This window comes from Convolutriloba macropyga, chromosome 11, assembly GCF_964194025.1.
Source record: "Convolutriloba macropyga chromosome 11, txConMacr16.3, whole genome shotgun sequence".
Lineage (NCBI taxonomy): Eukaryota > Metazoa > Xenacoelomorpha > Acoela > Convolutidae > Convolutriloba > Convolutriloba macropyga.
Window position 1 is genome coordinate 30511994 of NC_134478.1, and position 18186 is coordinate 30530179.

At 36.5% G+C, this 18186-nt stretch overlaps 2 protein-coding genes across 2 annotated transcripts; both read left to right on the top strand.

Moving 5' to 3' along the window:
- Window positions 1–867: 867 nt before the first annotated feature.
- On the top strand, window positions 868–1897 carry LOC142349291 (tubulin polyglutamylase complex subunit 1-like). The gene has a single exon (XM_075400760.1). It carries the CDS (start codon window positions 974–976, stop codon window positions 1754–1756), a length of 783 nt encoding a protein of 260 aa, XP_075256875.1. The 5' UTR covers window positions 868–973; the 3' UTR covers window positions 1757–1897.
- An 11722-nt stretch (window positions 1898–13619) lies between these two features.
- LOC142350041 (protein C10-like) lies at window positions 13620–17789 on the top strand. The gene is made up of 2 exons (XM_075401952.1): window positions 13620–13896; window positions 17290–17789. Exons 1-2 carry the CDS (start codon window positions 13659–13661, stop codon window positions 17538–17540), a joined length of 489 nt encoding a protein of 162 aa, XP_075258067.1. The 5' UTR covers window positions 13620–13658; the 3' UTR covers window positions 17541–17789.
- Window positions 17790–18186: the final 397 nt, after the last annotated feature.

Genomic DNA, 18186 nt, shown 5'->3' on the forward strand with positions numbered 1-18186 from the left:
TTCTGTTGTTTTTCTTTTCTATGATATTAACTTTTGAATAAGTGTGAAATCATGTTGTCATATACAACAAGGAAAAAGTATGGATTTTTGTCTTAATTGCACTGAATAAATGTCTAATTGTGGAGGTTTTTTGATTCTTAAATTTGAGCAATCATTTTTGAAAAATTGAGCTTAGTTTCTTAGATTATTATCTTCGTTTGCTTCGCAATCTTTTTGAGATTAGAATCATGATTTTTTTTCGGGCAATTGATAGCCCTGTCAGCTTTTTCAGCCTATCAGTATTTTGACCATCCTAATTACTTCGGAATTTTTATTGTTACTAAACGTTTTCCATAATATAAATTTTGCTGCATGTTGTTTCTCTTTTTGACAGTGGTTTAAATTTCATCAATGTTTAGATGAGGACTGGGGGTATTGAGTTAACGGTTTTAATACAAAAGGCAATGGCTTCAGCTGCAATTACGGCTTCTTTCTGAAGTTTTGACGCTTCGAGTGGCTTCCGGAATTCTTCCGGCTATGTTTTTTTATTTCGTCGTCGCGATTTTTGTTACGACCATAGACGTCACAACCACTTCAAATCTGCTTTTTGTTCATTCGTTAATGCAATTTCAACTGAAGTGCGTGCGTGTTGTCATTTTTTGCTCTTATTGGAGCGAGTTTGTTCTTTCGCGTGATTAAATTTTTGGTCACACTTGGTTTACCTCACTCTCAAAAATGACTTCCTCACTCTAAAATTGACTTTTATTTTCTTTAATTCAAAGAGATAAGGTCAAGTGAGTGTATATCACTCTAATTGAAGGATATTTAAGCGCAGCTAAGAGAAACAGCAATAAGTTATACAGATTCTGAATCAAAATCATCTCAGCGCCTAATGAAAATAAATTTTTTAGTGTGTCTTTACAAATCTTTTAGACTGCAGATCTACAAAGCTATTGCGGCTATTTTCTGGCAATATGCCAGCTATGTTTAAATAATGGACTACTTTCAGATGAGTGAACGTGACTTTTCATTTTATAAATCAACTCTGGAGAAGGGCGAGGTGAGTCCAATCGTTCGCGATGCATTGCTAAAATTGCTGGTCAACCGTCCGGAAAATCCAGTGAAATTCCTTTGCGAATATTTCCGGGCAGTGTCAAATCCACAGAACCGAAATAGAATTTCGCAGGCTGTTGAAATTATTTTATTGAGCAGCTATGGTAAACCAGTGTTTGAACGCAATGCCCTTGCTTCATTCGAAATGTTATCACTGGCCAAAGAAATGAGCGTGACTGGGGTATGCGGTACTGTGTTTCAAGAATTTGTTAATGAGTTGATCGCTGCTTATTGTGCGAGCAAACAGGTTGAGCTCAGAAGTAGTTGTTTGGAACAACTGCAGAAGAAGCTTGCAGTCCGCGAGCACGAGGTTGTTAATTTTGCAATATTCAGATCGTCTGTTTTCTTGTGTCTCATTGCTGTGGACTTTGCCTCCTTCTGTGAACAGCTCTTCTGTGAATTAGATGTTCATAAGCAAGGAAAAATTAGCTCTAAGCTTACAGAATCAATTTTGAACGAGCTTTTCAAGGGATCACTTGAAGTTAATGCTGAAACAGATACACTAAAGCTACTCGCGGTTGCTGCGAACTTCACTAACAAAAAGATTGCGGAGATTTTGGAGCAGACTGTTGACCAGCATGTCTCGACTAAAACCGTTTCCCAGAATGATTTCGTTGTTCAAGCTACAAATATATTTTTCAATCAAGTTGTTGCTATTTCATGAAGTTATTGTAGCATAACGTCGGTGTAATTTGAAGTCACTGTAGAGTAGAGTTTTAATTGTTAAAATGTACATATGTAAAGGAACTATTTATTGTGATCCTTAATGCTAATAAAGCACATTTGAATTGTATTTTCACTGAAATTGCCTTCTTTGATTTTCATTTCGAGCTTTTGGTATGGCACTCTGATTAAGTTGTTACACACCGCAGGTTTTTGGCAAAACCGCGAGTATTTTTTGAACCTTGAAGTATTAAATGGCGAAAACACTAAAATTGTTTTTTTAATTCCTTTTTAGGACTTAAGTTCTATAAGTACTATATATGTCTCTTTCAATTCAGTTCACCTTTGGCGCTTTCTTTGGCGTAAATTAACCGTGGACAGTTATAGGTTTAACATGCGTACTATCCGAAAAATTTATGTAGTGAATATTTCATCTGTTTCATTCTGTTCTAAATCATTATTTAATCATACATCGCTGAAGTGGAACTCTCTATCATTGTACCTGCGTGATACAAGTGTAAAATTCGACAAGCTAGTGCATGGCGTGATTTCCGCTTCAAATAATATATTTCCTGTTGGTGCATAAATCATTTGCACTTATCGTAGTTTTAGCGTCAGCTATCCCTATGCAATAATATAGTGTTTATTGCTCTCCAATTAACTATTAGTTTTATTTGCAATTAAAATTTTTTAACGTCATACCTATCCAAAGATTTGATAAAATTGTTTTTCTGGTATTGGAAGCTTGAAGTTCAAGACCAGTTTACTGTCGGTTGAAGAGCCCAAAAATTGAGAACATTCGCCGACTTGGAAAGCACGACCCGAACCGCACGCGACCACGAACAATGTTGGTTACCCTCAAAAGCATCTGGGATGTGCGAAAAATCCTCGCGAAGTCCAAAACCTTAAGGAGCTTTGAAGCCTGGAGAGTGTTTCTTTCCCCGAGCCTGAATGCAAAAGATCAGGATCTCGAGAGACGCATCCTCAAAAAACGACGAGAATTCTTGACCAAGCCGGAGTACGCAAACAACCCGAGCAGAATCAAGATAAACAATCTAAAACTGTTTGTTGACGGAGTCGAAGTGAAGGACCTGAGCTCTGAAGAGACTCCAGAGGTCTGACTAGAGAACAAAACATGTCGAATTCTTAGCTACAATGTGAGAAGTCTCATGAACACCCGAAGAAGAGAGTACCTTGCAATTTTTATTTCACTGAACACATTTGACATTCCTTGTTTATGCGAAACCTGGCTTGACAGTAGTTTTAAAGACGGGGAACTTTTCTTACCTGATTATCATTTCGTTAGAAGTGAAAGAGATCATGGACAACATAGAGGAGTCCTCATTGGAATTCGCTCCTCAATTTACTTCGAAGAAATTACATTCCCTGAGAACATGAATGTCAGTGGCTGCTGTTTCGCTGCGGTTCACATCACCTGTGAAACCTCTTTCATTATCCTTTGTGTCTATAATCCTCCACTCAACTCAAATTACCTCTGGCCCTCCACGCTTTTTCGTTCTCTTCTTAGCACACTTTCTTCTACGCTTCCCATGGTTCCCATTATCCTTGCTGGGGACATAAACTTATCAGCAGTCAACTGGGACGAAATGTCGAGCATCAACTCTTACGAGCAAGAGTGTGTTGATATCTTTCTAGGTTTCAATCTCACTCAATTAAACAAGACAAACGATCGCATTCTTGATGTATGCTTATCAAATAGCCCTTCACTTATAGTATCAGTCAGCACATATCCGTCACCAATCTTGGATGGCAGCCCAATGTCAGATCACGAACCGCTCTGTATCCACACCTTGATGTCGAATGGCTCACACAGAAGGACACGTAGATCCCTCTTTAGTTTCAAGAAGATGGACAAAGAGGGTATCCTAAAAGCAATGAAAGAAGATCCATTCATTCCATACTGCTGGACAAACCCTGCGCTGATGGTTCAACATTGGCACGAATGGTTAGAACCCAAACTGGACACCTTTGTTCCTAGAAAAACTGCACATAGATCTTCACTGCCTCACTGGATTACTCCAACCACTTCCAACGTCATCATGAGGCTCAAAACCGCAGAAACTCAAGCTGAAAAAGGCGTAATAAGTGAAAAGCATAAACAGAAACTTGCGCAGCTGAAAGCTGATGTGGAGCGCATGTCTGAGGAGGATCTCTCTGAATATCAAGACATCTTTTTGCTGGACGCTCTACAGAGAAAATCTTCAAACATCTGAAGCGAGTCAAAGGGGCACCTATTCTACCGCCTGTCATGAAGATAGCAGACCAGAAATCCAGAACAGCGCTAGAAAAAGCCAACATGTTCAATGAGTACTTTATCTCAGTGTACAACCCAGGAGGCACTTGCGAAACTGAGAACCTCCAACATTCATTAGTTTGTAACTTTGACACAAGTCCTGAGAAAGTATGCGCAATACTTAGAGAGCTCGACATCACTAAGGCAACGGGTCCTGACGGTATTCCCCCATATTTTCTGCGATGTTGCGCGGAAGGGTTAGCCAAGTCCCCGTCCTTCATCTTCAGAAAAGCAAAAGAGACCGGCAAATTCCCTTCATGCTGGAAAATCTCTTGCATTAAGCCACTGCACAAGGAAGGAGCCAAAGACAAGGTCGCTAACTACCGCCCAGTTGCTTTGTTATCTTGTGTCAGAAAAGTTTTCGAGAAATGCATTTACGACAAACGACTCGAAATCGTTGAACCCCACATCTCCGAGTGTCAGTTCGGATTTCGAGGAGGCAGATCATCCGTACTCCAGCTTCTGGTCTCTCTGAACAAAATCGTGGAGAGCAAGGTCAGCTCGAAGGCAACCCATGCTGTCTACTTAGACCTGAAAAAAGTGGATCATTCCATTCTAGTAGCAAAACTTGAAGCTCTAGGAGTCAGTGGTCGATTGCTCAAAATAATCAAAAGCTACTTACACGATCGAAGACAATTTGTTCAAATCGACGACGCCAAGTCATCAGAAAGGAAAGTGACCAGCGGTGTACCCCAAGGCTCTAGATTAGGACCGCTCTTCTTGGTGTACATAAACGATCTTCCCGAAGCTATCAATGATTTTTTCGTAAGTGTGTTCCTCATGGCAGACGACAGGAAGCTCATAGCCAGCGGTGCGTCCCTTCAACGATCTCTGACGAACCTGGAGAATTGGTCACTGGCCAACAAAATGGAGTTTCACCCAAGTAAAACCAAGATAGTGATATTCTCGGGGCTGCAACCTGAATACAAGCTCTGCAACGAGTCAATCGGCGCGGTGAATAGTCACCGGGACTTGGGCCTCATAGTTTCTTCAAATCTGTTATGGTCAGAACACATATCCAGAAGGCTTGGCAAGGCATATGGATCCCTCAATCTGCTTAAGAGAAACGTCTCTACAAAGCTGAGAGTTAGTGCGAAGCTCAATCTGTACAAAAGCACAGTAGTCGCTGTCATCAGCGACGCATCGCCCTGTTGGTACGCTTCAAGAGGCGACATGAGGAAGTTAGAACTGCTCCAGCGTCGCGCAATGAAATGGATTCTGCCAACATTCAGTGACTGCAAAGAGCGCTTAGTCTATCTGGAGGTGCTCCCAATTCCACTACCTTCAAATGCTGGACGTTCTCACACTGACTAAGATATGCAATGGAGCATACAATCTCTGTTGGGAGGACTTCATATCTCTGAAGGACGGACCCAGACAAGAAAATAGAAAAATTCCGAGTTTCAGAAAACCACGATTTGACTCATCCCACAACGAATTTTTTGCTCGCACAACTCGACTAATATCATTTCTTCCATCTATTGACATTACAAGACCTATTGAGCTGAAACCATAGTTACTTCGAATATTCTGGCAATACTTCACTGAAAACTTTAGCCAAAACAACCTTTGTTCATGGAGAATTGCTTGCAGATGCCAAAACTGTATTGGCTGAAAACTCAAACTTTTAGTTCGAGTCCCCTCAACATGTTGTAAATTCAAATTTTTATTATTATTATTATTATTATTATTATTATTATTATTATTATTATTATTATTATCATTATTATTATTATTATTGTTAATGACAGGTTACAAGTAGCGGCCTTACTGACCGACGGGGGGAGGAGGGTTAGCCTACAAATAAGCTTTAAATACTTCAATATCCAAAGATTTGATAAACTCAATGAAGCAAACAGAGTCCTTTACTTGATAAGGAGGAACGTCGCCTATGCCGTAAAACCCTTCATTAAACTGGGATTATACAAATCGCTGGTTCTGCCAGTCTTGTTCTACGGAATCAACTGTACTACGCCCTCAAAATCTGATTTAGGCAATCTTGAAAAACTCCAGCGGAAAGCAGTGAGGTGGATAACAGGACGAAACGAGCCCTACGAGAATCAACTGAGGCTTTTGAACATCCTGCCATTACCAATGTACATGCAGATGAACGATCTCCTCACTCTCTCAAAGCTTACTCAAGAAGGAAGAGACGATATTGAAATACTTGAAATCAACAAAGTTAGAGGAAGATCCACAGAATTGTACACGCTCAGAAAAGTAAGGTTCGAAAAGGCGCGAAATGAATTCATTTTCAAAAATTGCAGACTAGCAAACCGAATCGACACTAAAATAAATTTTATGGAACCGCGAGGACTGAAAAACCGAATACTAAACTTGATGTGGAAGTTTGTTGATAAATCGTTCAACACTCAAAATATCTGCACGTGGCAACTGTGTTGCGATTTTCACCGATGCAGAAATTTACGGACAATTCTCTAAAAGCAAGAATCAAGGGTCAGAACGACCCCTCGACAAGCAGTCGTAAATTCCCAACAACAACAACAATATACTTAAATAAGAAGGTAAATAAATTTTTGGAGCTATCATTAATTGCTCTTGAAACGACATTTTAATTATGTCAACATATTGGTCACAGGCCTACACCTTCAACTCAGCAGACATGACCCATCCCCTGTTCGCCAGTCGTTTGTGACGATTTCGCGCAACGTTAGTTATTTTAAGTCAAATTTAATTGCCATTTTTTAAACTTCATTGGCTGCAAACCCACCCTTTCTCAAGGGAAAGGGTGTGGGAAGGGTAATGTCACGATACACCTTTGGTGCGCTAGTTCAATTGCATAAGTTTCAGGAGTTGAAAAACGGTTAAAATTGATCTAAGTTAACCGAAAGTTAACCTAAAGTCGGTCGAATTACTCTCTAACGATTAGCGTTCGGGTATAGGAGTGCAATGATGTAGTTGTCCAAACCACCAAAATACTGCTCACCTCATGATTTAGAGAACCCAGGACACAAGTTTTTTGGTCGCTAAAACTTGGCGGCACGTGCAATTAGCACGTCCAAAAGTGGAATGCTAAGTTTTGCGGCCCTAACCTAGCGGCCCGCTCGCAGTAAGGAAGCATAATTTTTGGCAGTGAGGCCAAAGCTACTAATACTTTTGACATTTCCCATCAAAACCTGGACCGAAAGCACTTGCTTTGCCTTGGAAACGGAAACACTTGGCTTATTCACAACTTTTAAAATTTCTCGTTTAATAATTTGCAAAACTGTACTCTTAATTTCAATTTTAATTAAAGTTTAACCCCCTTCGTACCCTTTGGTTCTTTAAATAAGTTAGCACATGAATCTTAGCTCCCCTCGGGCCTTATTCCCAGCACTCGAGCGCAAGCGCCCTCGTGTCAGGGCACTAGGTCCCTCGGGCCGCTTCATGTGCTAACATATACTTAATGTCTTCCTAGCAACTTTGGTTATTTGACAATTGGAGACTTGTAAAGCTTTAAGAGAACTCCTCACCTACATATTTCCCCCTAGTTTTAAGTGTTTATCCCGTTCTTGAGGACAAAAATGCAAATGTATAGACAAATAGGTAGTACCAAAAACTGCATGAAAAAGAACGCCCTACAGGACTAATACAATTGATAAAACTTTGTTTGAGAGAATTTTAATAAGAGCTCCAGAAATTCTTTCATTTTATTTATATTTTCGGATTTAAGACCACCCTTCTTCTTTTGTATATTGGCTGTATATTTGGTTGCGTATTACACAAAGAACATTTTCAAGTTAACAAGAAAATTAATTCGTTTGCAAATTTGAAGAGCTCATTATAAAGAGAAATTGAAAATCGAGGCATTTCAAAAAATTGCTGTAGAAGCTATTGAATTATTCGTGGTTCAAAAAACTTAGGACAATTTGGTTTTTTTGGTCAATCAAATTTTTTTAATCTTCAAAAATGTAAATTTAAAGTTATAACCACAACAAGAACGTTTGGTTAAATATTTACATTTTCAAAATCGCCTCGTAAATATATGAATAGTTTGGTCTTTATACTTCAGTAGAAAAATTTCCTAAAGCCTCTTACTTGTCTATCTATTGGAACACGTTCATGCAGTTTGACCATTTCGCTGCTTAGTTTTTCCTTAAATTTGTTTTTAGTTTTCTCTTTTCGGATTTCAATTGGCAAATTATTCCATTTCCTAGAAAAATTTCTGATCAGTGACCTGTCACTCCATTTGGATTGGCACTTATTCTTTGGAAAAAACTGGACAGTTCTGCAGTTTTTGGTCAATTCGTACTTTTCAAGAATCCTGAAAGGGGAGTTTTTGGTTTCTCGACTACTCTGTTTATATTGTGAGAGGAGGTCAAAAAATTTAAGAAGACAAACTTTTTTAATGAAAAGCTCTGCTGGTAAAATTTTGTCTTTCAGTAATAGATCTCTTGCACTGTCAAACTTTTTGCGCAGGTGGCAAACCTTTATTCCCCAATTTATTTGTTTATTAACTCTTTGAAGTGACATAACCGACAACGATTGAAAAAAAATTGCACTGAAATTGAGATGGGACAAAACAAGTGATTTAAAAAGAACGATTCTTGCTTTTAGTGGTAGAAAATGTCTTACTAAGTAAATTGACCTAATAGCATTTGCCATTTTTGTTAATGTTTTGTTCAGCTGAATGTCAAAATTTAGATTGTTATCAATCATTATACCTAGATAACGACAACTTGTTTTTGGCTCTATGAAAATTCCATTATAATGAAATTGTTCAATTTTTGATTCACCATTTTTTGAAAAAACCACAATTTCTGTTTTATCTCTGTTTAAAGTTAGCATATTTTGCCTCATATAACTGTCAGTACTTTCAAATACACTGTTAATTTCGCATAAGAGATTTTCATCGGATTTGGAATGACAAATAATGCATGTGTCATCTGCAAACTGTAAAACGTCCTCTCTTTTTTTCATTTTTTTCTGGGAAGTCGTTGATATATATTAAAAAAATTAAAGGTCCGAGAACTGTTCCTTGAGGTACTCCGTGATTTATTGTCACCCAGTTCGAATATTCTATGCCGTTCTTTACGCATTGTTTTCTGTTAGACAAAAACGATTCTAGCATTGCAATTGATTCCGTACTAAATCCATATTTAGTAATTTTTTCGAGAAAAAGTTTGTGAGATATTGAGTTAAAAGCTTTGGCTAAATCCAAGAATATACTAATAACGGTTTCGTTTTCTTCTAACAAACTATTCACTGATTCTGTCAACGATATTACTGTGTCATTCGAAGATTTTCTTTTCAGAAACCCAAACTGATTTTTGTTGATTATTTCATACTTTTCAACATGTTCTAACATTTGTTGGAGCAAAAGTCTTTCAAAAATCTTCGCAAGAGTCGGTGTAACTGAAATTGGTCTGTAGTTTCCTGCTTCCAGTGGATCCCCTTTTTTGTAAATTGGAGTTACATATGCTTTTTTAAGTATGTCAGGAAAAATGTTTTTTGAAATACATTCGTTTATTGCAAACTGTAGATGTGTTCCAATAGACATTTTGCTACACTTGAAGGACCATGTAGTGAGTAATCCAGGACCCGCTGCTTTGTTTTGTGGTAATTAATCAATTACAGTAAACAGTTCTTTTCTCGTTATATGTCTGAAGGAAAACTCAGTTTTGTCAAAAGCAAAGTCCGGTAGCTCAATCTTTTCTGTCTCGCCTTCGTATAAACCTAATTTAGAAAAACAAATATTAATTGTGTCAGCGATTTCTTTTTTGTCTTTTAAGATATCTTGGTTGAACCGAATTCTAGAAATTTCGCCGTTTTTATCCTCGTGTTTTATTTTTGTTTTAATGAATTTCCACTGTTGTTTTGAATCGGGAAGACTTTCGAACAATTTCTGTGAATAATTGTGGCTCGCTCTTCTAAGTAGTCTGTTTGTATGGTTTCTTATTCTTTTGTATGAGTTATATGTGTCAACGTCTGCTGTTATCTTCCAAATATTGAAAAGCCTGTGCTTTTCGTTGATTAGATTCAGAATTTTTCTGGATAACCATTTCTTTTTTGTTGATTTTGATGATGGCTCTCCTATTTTGATGGGAGCTATACTATTCAGAATATTTTCAAACATAATTGAAAATTTTTCAAAAGTTGAGTTTGCATTGTTTTGTTGATACATGAAACTCCAATCCGCGGATGCAATTTTTTTGTTAAGATTAGCTCTAGTAAATTTGCTAGTATCCCGGTAAAAAAATTGCGTTTTGTTGTTTTCATAATCAATGTCCAGTGACGAAAAGAAAACTTGTGTAAAGTGATCACTTCCAAATAATTGCTCGATAACAGTTGTATCAAAAATTTGATGTTTCGTTGTTAAACAGTGATCAATTAATGTTTCCTGATTTCCATTTATCCAGGTTGGAGTATTTTTATTTACTATCTCAAGCCCATTGTTGGAAGCAAATTCTGTCAATAACTCTTTTTCTCTTTGATTGAAAAAATTGATGTTATAGTCTCCGAATAGTATTACATTATCAGTTATTGAATATGCGCCTGAAATTTCTGATGTCAACTCTTCTAGAAAAAATTCGCCCAAGTTTTTATTGGAACAATAAGAAACGTTAACTAGAAGTTCTTCCTTAAACGGTGCTTGTATTTCAAGCCATAGTGATTCAAAAAAACTTCTGTTAATAGAGTTGAGATCATTCCGTATTTTATGTTTGAACGTATTTGGTACCCATATCCCTACTCCACCACCTCTCGTTAACTGCGTCAATTTTGATCTACTTTGATGGACAAAGTGGTGATTGTTGCTTAAAAAGTTTAAGGGTATCTTCTGATTATCGTTTATCCAGTTTCAGTAACAATGAAGCATGTTTGTCTGTTCTGCTGCTGCAAAAAATCCGAAATCTCTTCGTGTTTGTTGTTAACGCTTCTAATATTTGTGTATACAAAACATGGATGCAAGTTTGCATTTGCCTTATGTTTATCGTAGCTTTCGAATGTTTGTAAATTATGTAAATTGGGCCCTGGATTAGATTCGACATCACCGCAAAGTAAAATTAAGTAGGTTATAGTTAGGAACTGATATATTAAGTTTAAAGACCAAAATCCAAGACATACATTATCAACTATTGTTTTGTTTTTGAAAATCAAATAAATTGAAGTGCTTGGGTGACAATTGATTGAACACTTACATTTTTTATTTTCTGCAAGAAAAAACAGGCTAAAAAACACGAAAAATTTCCAATAGGAAAACATGTTTTTCAAAGTCACCCAAACGCATTATATCCCATATGACCATTTCTGTTCCAGTTATTGACATTATCTATTGGCTGCTTTTTGATTTGTCTCATAGATACGTTGCTGACAGAAGGTTGATACCCCACACTTGATATGTAATTTCTTAAGCTAAAAACCATTTTGTGGATTCCATTGTGATTAGGATGAATGCCATCCATTCGAATATCTACATTTTCCAAATTATAATCCAGAACTTTTATGTCGGTATTTTTTGAAACTCTCCGCGTAAACCATCTGCTATATCGTCTAAAGCCCGGTTAAATTTGTTTATTTCATTGTTGTTTGTTTCGCGTCCAAAACTGCCGTTTTTGACCTTGGGTAATTTACAAATCGCTACTTTGTAAGGCTTTATTTTACTAACGCACTTCGATAAAACGACTCCCAACTCTTTAGCGGCATCTTCTCCTGCCGTACCTTGGTCAATGGAATTATGCCCTGTATGAATAATCAGACATTCTGCTTTTGTTGATGGCGCATAATTGTCAATGATATTATTGAGGTCTTTTATTGTCGAAGATGGATAAGAGTGAATGGCAGCATCATTACTGATGTCATTTTGGCGAACCAGTTTATACGAGCTGTCAGAAATTATTAACTGTTTTGTGAAACGAGGAACAAACTTTGGATAAAAATGACGGTTCACAGTAGATTTTACGACATCTTTTTCTCATTTTTTATCGGCGAAACCTGTAATTGGCCGATAATCCCATGATAAGTGAGTGTTAAGTGAGTAACTACATGGGCTTGAAGTTTTTTTGTAGAAATGAAGCTTTAATTTTTATCTGAAGCTCTGAACCTAAATTTACCCCTGACAATTTCAATAGCAGTAACCTACGGTATCTGCAATCCACGTAGTAAATATGATGGCATAAATTGCCGATCGAATATGACTTGCTACGCGGTTGCTTGTCTGAAACTAAAATTTGTTCGCTCAGAGATCAATTTAATATAGTGAAGTTCTATTAAATACATTTTCAGTAATAAGCATGTTTTATATGGCTAAAGATGAACAGTCCAATAATTGCCTTCAAATTTTTGCTACTCTGAAATTGCAATGACTCGAAATAAGTTTGCAGCAATTGTTCGGGTCTTGCCGGATTCATATGCAATGTTTTGCTTGATTTTAGTTTTAGTAGTCTCCCAGTGTATGGTTTACCAAAAATACCGAGGAGGCAATAATTGATAACGTAAAAGGCCGTTTTGGCCCCTGGTTTGAAGCCCTTTTTCCCAGGGTTGCTGGACGCCCCTTTCTGACAATGGTAATAGAATTGAAAAACTCAGTTTCGTAGAATTAGTGTCAGTTTTCAAGGCATATTGGGGCTCGTTCTCAACTGCGAAAAACTTAACAATATCCCAGAGTTCAAAGGATTACAAACCCTTTTTTCAATCCTTCGTTTTGTATACGCATATTTTTGGAAACTGTTTTTGAGATGCTACGCCAATTTGGTATTTTATTACACCCGAAGTTCAATGTACATTAGTCTGCAAACCTATCTTGATACTGTCAATTTGTTTTCAACAACTTCCGGTTTGCTTTGATTTTTGTGGGCAGGGAAACCTCGTCTTCTTTCATGAGAACCGTTACACCGAGATAGCGTCGCAGTTTAATGTACCACTGTCAGCTTATTTTTCGACGAATTCGATGTTCGTTTTTTCAGAGTATGTTGAGTGTAAGGTTCTTGAGACGCCTCAAGTGTACATTTGTTCCAAACAAACCTTCATGGAATCCTGCTACAGAACTAAAGTCAGAGTTCCGTCTGACTGATGAAAATATGAAACTTATTGAAAAATTGTCTCTAATTGATATTAAAACGGAAGAAGAAAGGGAGCGCTTAAATGATGCGATTACGATGGCAACTAGATTACATTTTGTGGACGTGGAAGGTGTTGATCCAATGTATATGCTTCCGACAACTTGTACCCAAGCGTTACGACAAGATATAGTTGAGAGTATTGTAGATTCGAATGATATCAAAAAGTGTGCAGAAAAAACAGTTGATGGTTTTTATACTACAAGTGTCAGCAATATATCAGATACTTAGCAAATCATTTAGTTTCCTTTTTTTGGTTTTTGATATGTACTTACTGTCCTTTGTTTGGAGAAACTCGCGTACTTTCAAGGGTATTTTTAATGGTATAGCAACTCTAATTTTCGGTACTCAAATCAATATAATAGGATGTTAGAAAGCATTCTGATTTTAAATAAAAGTTTACCTGATTGAAAGTGATCTTTCTCAATTTCGGTATATCTGGATATTCAAAGCTCACGAAGTTCGCGAAAGAATCAGTTGCATTCTCAATGCTAAATAATGAGTCATGGAATTAGGTCTTCAATTTCAGATTTATGATGTCAGGAGGTGGAGGCGATCGAGAGTTGGCCTTCAGTTTCGAAGAGGTCAAGCGCTGCATGCACAAGATGATGGAGGCAGCCTTTGAGAATCCACAGAACATAGCCAGACTGAAAGAGGCCAAATCACGTGCTGGAAGTGACATGGTGAAGATAATGCAGTTTGTATTCCCCATTGCAATCAAAATACAACAGGAGACTATGGAACAGTGTGGATTCCATTCTGATTATGAAGGTAAACAAAGATTTCATCTGCTTCAAAATATCAAAACGTGAATAGCACTAAATTGCAAACATATTTATAATGATTATAATAAAATTATATTTAATACCACTCCACGTACAATAGCAAGTGGCACTTTTGACTACCAAGGGTTATTTTGAACGTTTTATAGCAGGTCAACCTGTGAAATCACGCGTCAGTGATTTGTCTATTGCTTGATTCATGAGTTGGAAGAACATTAAAACTATACGCACGATACTTTTTTGTTCCGACCCCACTTTTAGTGATGGGAGGAACTATATACTCAACTGATTTTTTTTTGTTCAGACAATTTTGGCTGATCGATATAATCATTGTAGAGAATTGTGAGTGGTATCATTAGAAAGCCCGTCCAGCGTAGAATATGGAAGTAAAAAGATTTTTTGATTTTCGATTTTTATAGGGAGTTATCGAGGTGAATAGTAGACGATATTCCGTTGTTTCATTCACATTTTCCGTATTTTTGACCAAATTTCTGTTAATTTTGCTAAAATATGTTGAAATTGTTAACTGTAGTGTTATTGATTTTATCTTAAAAGATAGAGGGGGTATGCTGAATTGTTCGATCTGAGCTTTTTGGCTAAAATTTATGCTAAACTTAAGCCCACTTTCTCTGAATTTGCTGGAAGTAGACACCTTGTAAACTGCAGCCATATTTATCGTATGCTTAAAAACAGCTAGTTGCACTCCCACTGGCTTTCAGAGTCTTCTGAAATTATAATTCTGACAGATTTTTGCAAATTTAATCTTGATAATTAAATGAAATGCACTATTAAATTATTTATTTTTGCTATACTGAAAATCTTGTTTAAAAATTGATCTATTTCGCCACCATTGTGTGTTTTCGTAGCCGCGCAGCATTATCAGGGCTGATATTGATCTCATAATGGATCCTTACGGTAAGTTTTTTTAGGTTTTTTGGGGCGCGGCATTTTTTAAAAAAATTATGTTTCCGTATTAATAGTTTTCTCTGCATATTACTGGCAAGAATTTCAAATCAGGGCTCTTTTGATGACAGATACTATTTACAAAAATTGAGGCCCATGGACCATTTATTATGGTCTCAGAGTGAAGATCGTGTTTTTTATGGCTCTGACTAATTACTTTCGCAAACTATTTTTTTATTTTTGTATTTGTATTCTATATATATATATTCTATATTTATATTTATATAAATTTTTATATTCTAGGTATTTTTATATTTTTTATGTAGTCCAACGGCTTAGTCACCCTAATCAATAATCCAAATGGCTTCTAAGGAGGTATAGGTGAACCAGAAACTGCTTTCAGGTGTTATCTAATGTCTCTTATAACTTTGAATATATTTGTTTTAAGGAAATGTCGGCGAATTTTTGAACCTTGCCACTACTCTATTTTCTCAGGTTCGGGCCTAGCCTCAGTAAAAACAAGCAAAAACCTATTGCCTCCTAGCTAATGAATTATTGTTTGTAACGGTTTTATTTTTAACTTTATGGATTCTTGGTTTTGACACAAGTTTGCATTTTTTTTAAAATTTTTGAGCATAATTGCTGATTTCATGACTTCATTATGTTTCGTTGTCGAATTATCACGCTATTGACAGGTCCACTTGAAAAAAAGCATAGCGTTGGAAAGTCAGCAGGGTTGAAAAAGGCGTATCTGAATATGTTAATTTTTTTTGTTGAACAGTTTGCGCTTTTGGGCTGATACAGTTCTCTCGCAAATTTAGTGATTTTAAAATTTACGTATGTTTGTCTTTCTTTTGCTTGTTGCACTCTATATACCTGATAATCCTGATAATGATAGATGTCAATTGCTTCACCATGACGTATAACAACCTATATAAAAATTTCAGTATATAGCCATTCTTTGTAATGACTTTTAAGCTAAGTTTAAAAACAGATTTTTTTCAGCTGTTTCCTATTTGCTTTGATTTTCACCCTCAATTAACTCAATTTCGCTAATAGGCAATCTCAAATGTTTTTGTCGATTCAAATATATTTTATTTGATTGGTTATATGTTTTGACTGATTGCTTGGACCTTGTAGTTTCATGAAAGATTTTCGAGATTTCTATACTGTCCAATTTTCGGGTTTTGTCATTCCTTTTTAGTCCTTATACAAGGAAATTCGCCTTTGAAGAGAACCAATTGATGATTTACAGCTCATGCAGATAACATCTTATAAATGTATTGCCTTGAACACTGTGGTGTCCTAAAATTGTTCGTGAATTTTCAGCTTCTGCCTGTATTTGTTATTTTGTAGTCTCGTGACTTTCTCCCATTAATGACAGGTCCAATTGGCTTTCTGATTTGTTTTTATTATGTTATGTCTGTTATGACTTGTGAAGAAGTTGTTTTCAAAAACGTATTTGGAGTTTTGAGCTTCGCCATTTTTTAAGTTGTTTTTTGGTCGATTTGTAGCTTAGTCTCTGTAAAGACAGGTTACAACCCGTTTTTAGTGAGATATATTTTAATTAACAACGGTTTTAGTTTAGACCAATTGTTTCTCGGCTTTGTTACTACTGTTTCTAATAAATTTCTTATCACGTTTGAGGTTTTTATATATTTGTACATTTTAAAGGACTTGTTTTCTTTTTAAATTATAACTTGAACATTTTCATTTCTCTTAGTGACAAATTTTTTGTTTTAACGACTTCACTGCCATTTTCCCGCGAAGTTTAATTTTGCCGGTATTTGTCCCTTTTGTTGTCGTATGACGTAAACTGGATAATGGCAGGTCTCAATTGATTCCTACGGAGATATAAATGAACTATTTAGTGATTTAAGTTAATATTAATGATTTTAATCACTTTGAAGTAAATTTTTTTCGAAAATAATTTTTTTGAACTTCGCTCCTTTTTGCTCTTTTTGTTGACCTTTTACCCAGTTGCATTGAGGACAAGACCCATATCTTTTCTATTGAGGTATAGGTTAATTTTGTTTTCTTCAGGTCTTATCTGATGCAAGGTTGATTTTGTTATGATTTTATTTAAATTATAGACATCGATTTTTGGTCGTCATTTATGTTTTTTGATTGAAATTTATTAGTTTTTTTCCAGTAGTCCTAGTAACAACAAGTTTTATCGGCCCTCTAACGTGGCCTTATTTTATTCCATTAGTGGTTTATTGAACGATATGTATGTTTTTGAAAAATTTCTGTCTGTTCATCATTTGGTAGCCAACTAAGTCAAGAATGAGGATGAGCGGGGTCGGTACATTATGTGCGTAAGCACATTACCGAGCCTCCTTGTTTTTCTTCAGTTCACGGGTAAATCTATTATACGTTTTTTAGTAAGTTTTTCGCCCCCCGCCCCCCCCCCCCCTTAATGGAGACTTACATTTTGTGGTGTGTCAAAAATTTTCGCATATTTTGAAGATTTTTTTAGCCGCTATACGATTCACACAAAGTTTGCAAAAATACGAGAAGTCAGACGAAGAACTAGCCACAATGTCAGCTAGATTTAAAACCATTTTCATGCCCCCTCTCTTCTCTCAAGCACAACTTTCGTCGCCTAGCAACCAGGGTTCTTCCGCAAACCAATCCTCACAGCCTCTGAGTGACAGTTACGAAGCAAATAGTTCGGGCAATTTTTCGGGTCACATGAATGCTACTTCAAGTTCGGGCCATTTTCAGTGAAAAAGGCAATTTTGGGGAATTTTGAAACCTCACGTTTTCCTTGAGATATCTGCTAAATGAACGCCCTGAGTGACTGCATGCTTTTTGTCGATAGTTGTTGTGAATCGACAGATATTGAATGCGACGTTTTCTGTTCCTGAAGAACTTGGATTTGAAAACTCTTGATTACAATAGACATTTAATGTCAATGAACTGTTTTATACATCCTGTTCTGTCCTATCATCTTAGTTAGAATTTATTTGTACAACTGTTTCCAATATTGAAAATATATTCGTTATAAAGTTTTATTTTAGGATGAGAGATAATTTCAGTTAGATAGGTTCAGGCTTCCATATTGAAGACCAGGTCAACAATTGGAGAGCTACCCCTGTACAGAAAATAGGAACAATTTTTCGATCATTAAGGTAAAGAGGACGCCACGCAGTTCATTTTTGAGATTTGAACGCTAAGAAAAATGCAAACGGTGGAGATCTCGGGGAAATCGAACAACTAGCAAAATTTTTAAAGCTAAATACCCTAGTTTTGCTTGCATTTAGCTGTCATACACTATGGTACCAAAACGCTACGTACAGCAGGATTTCTGCTTTTGAAGCATGATTCGTGCTTCATAAGCATGATTTGCCCTAAGGCGTGAAAAAAGGAGTGA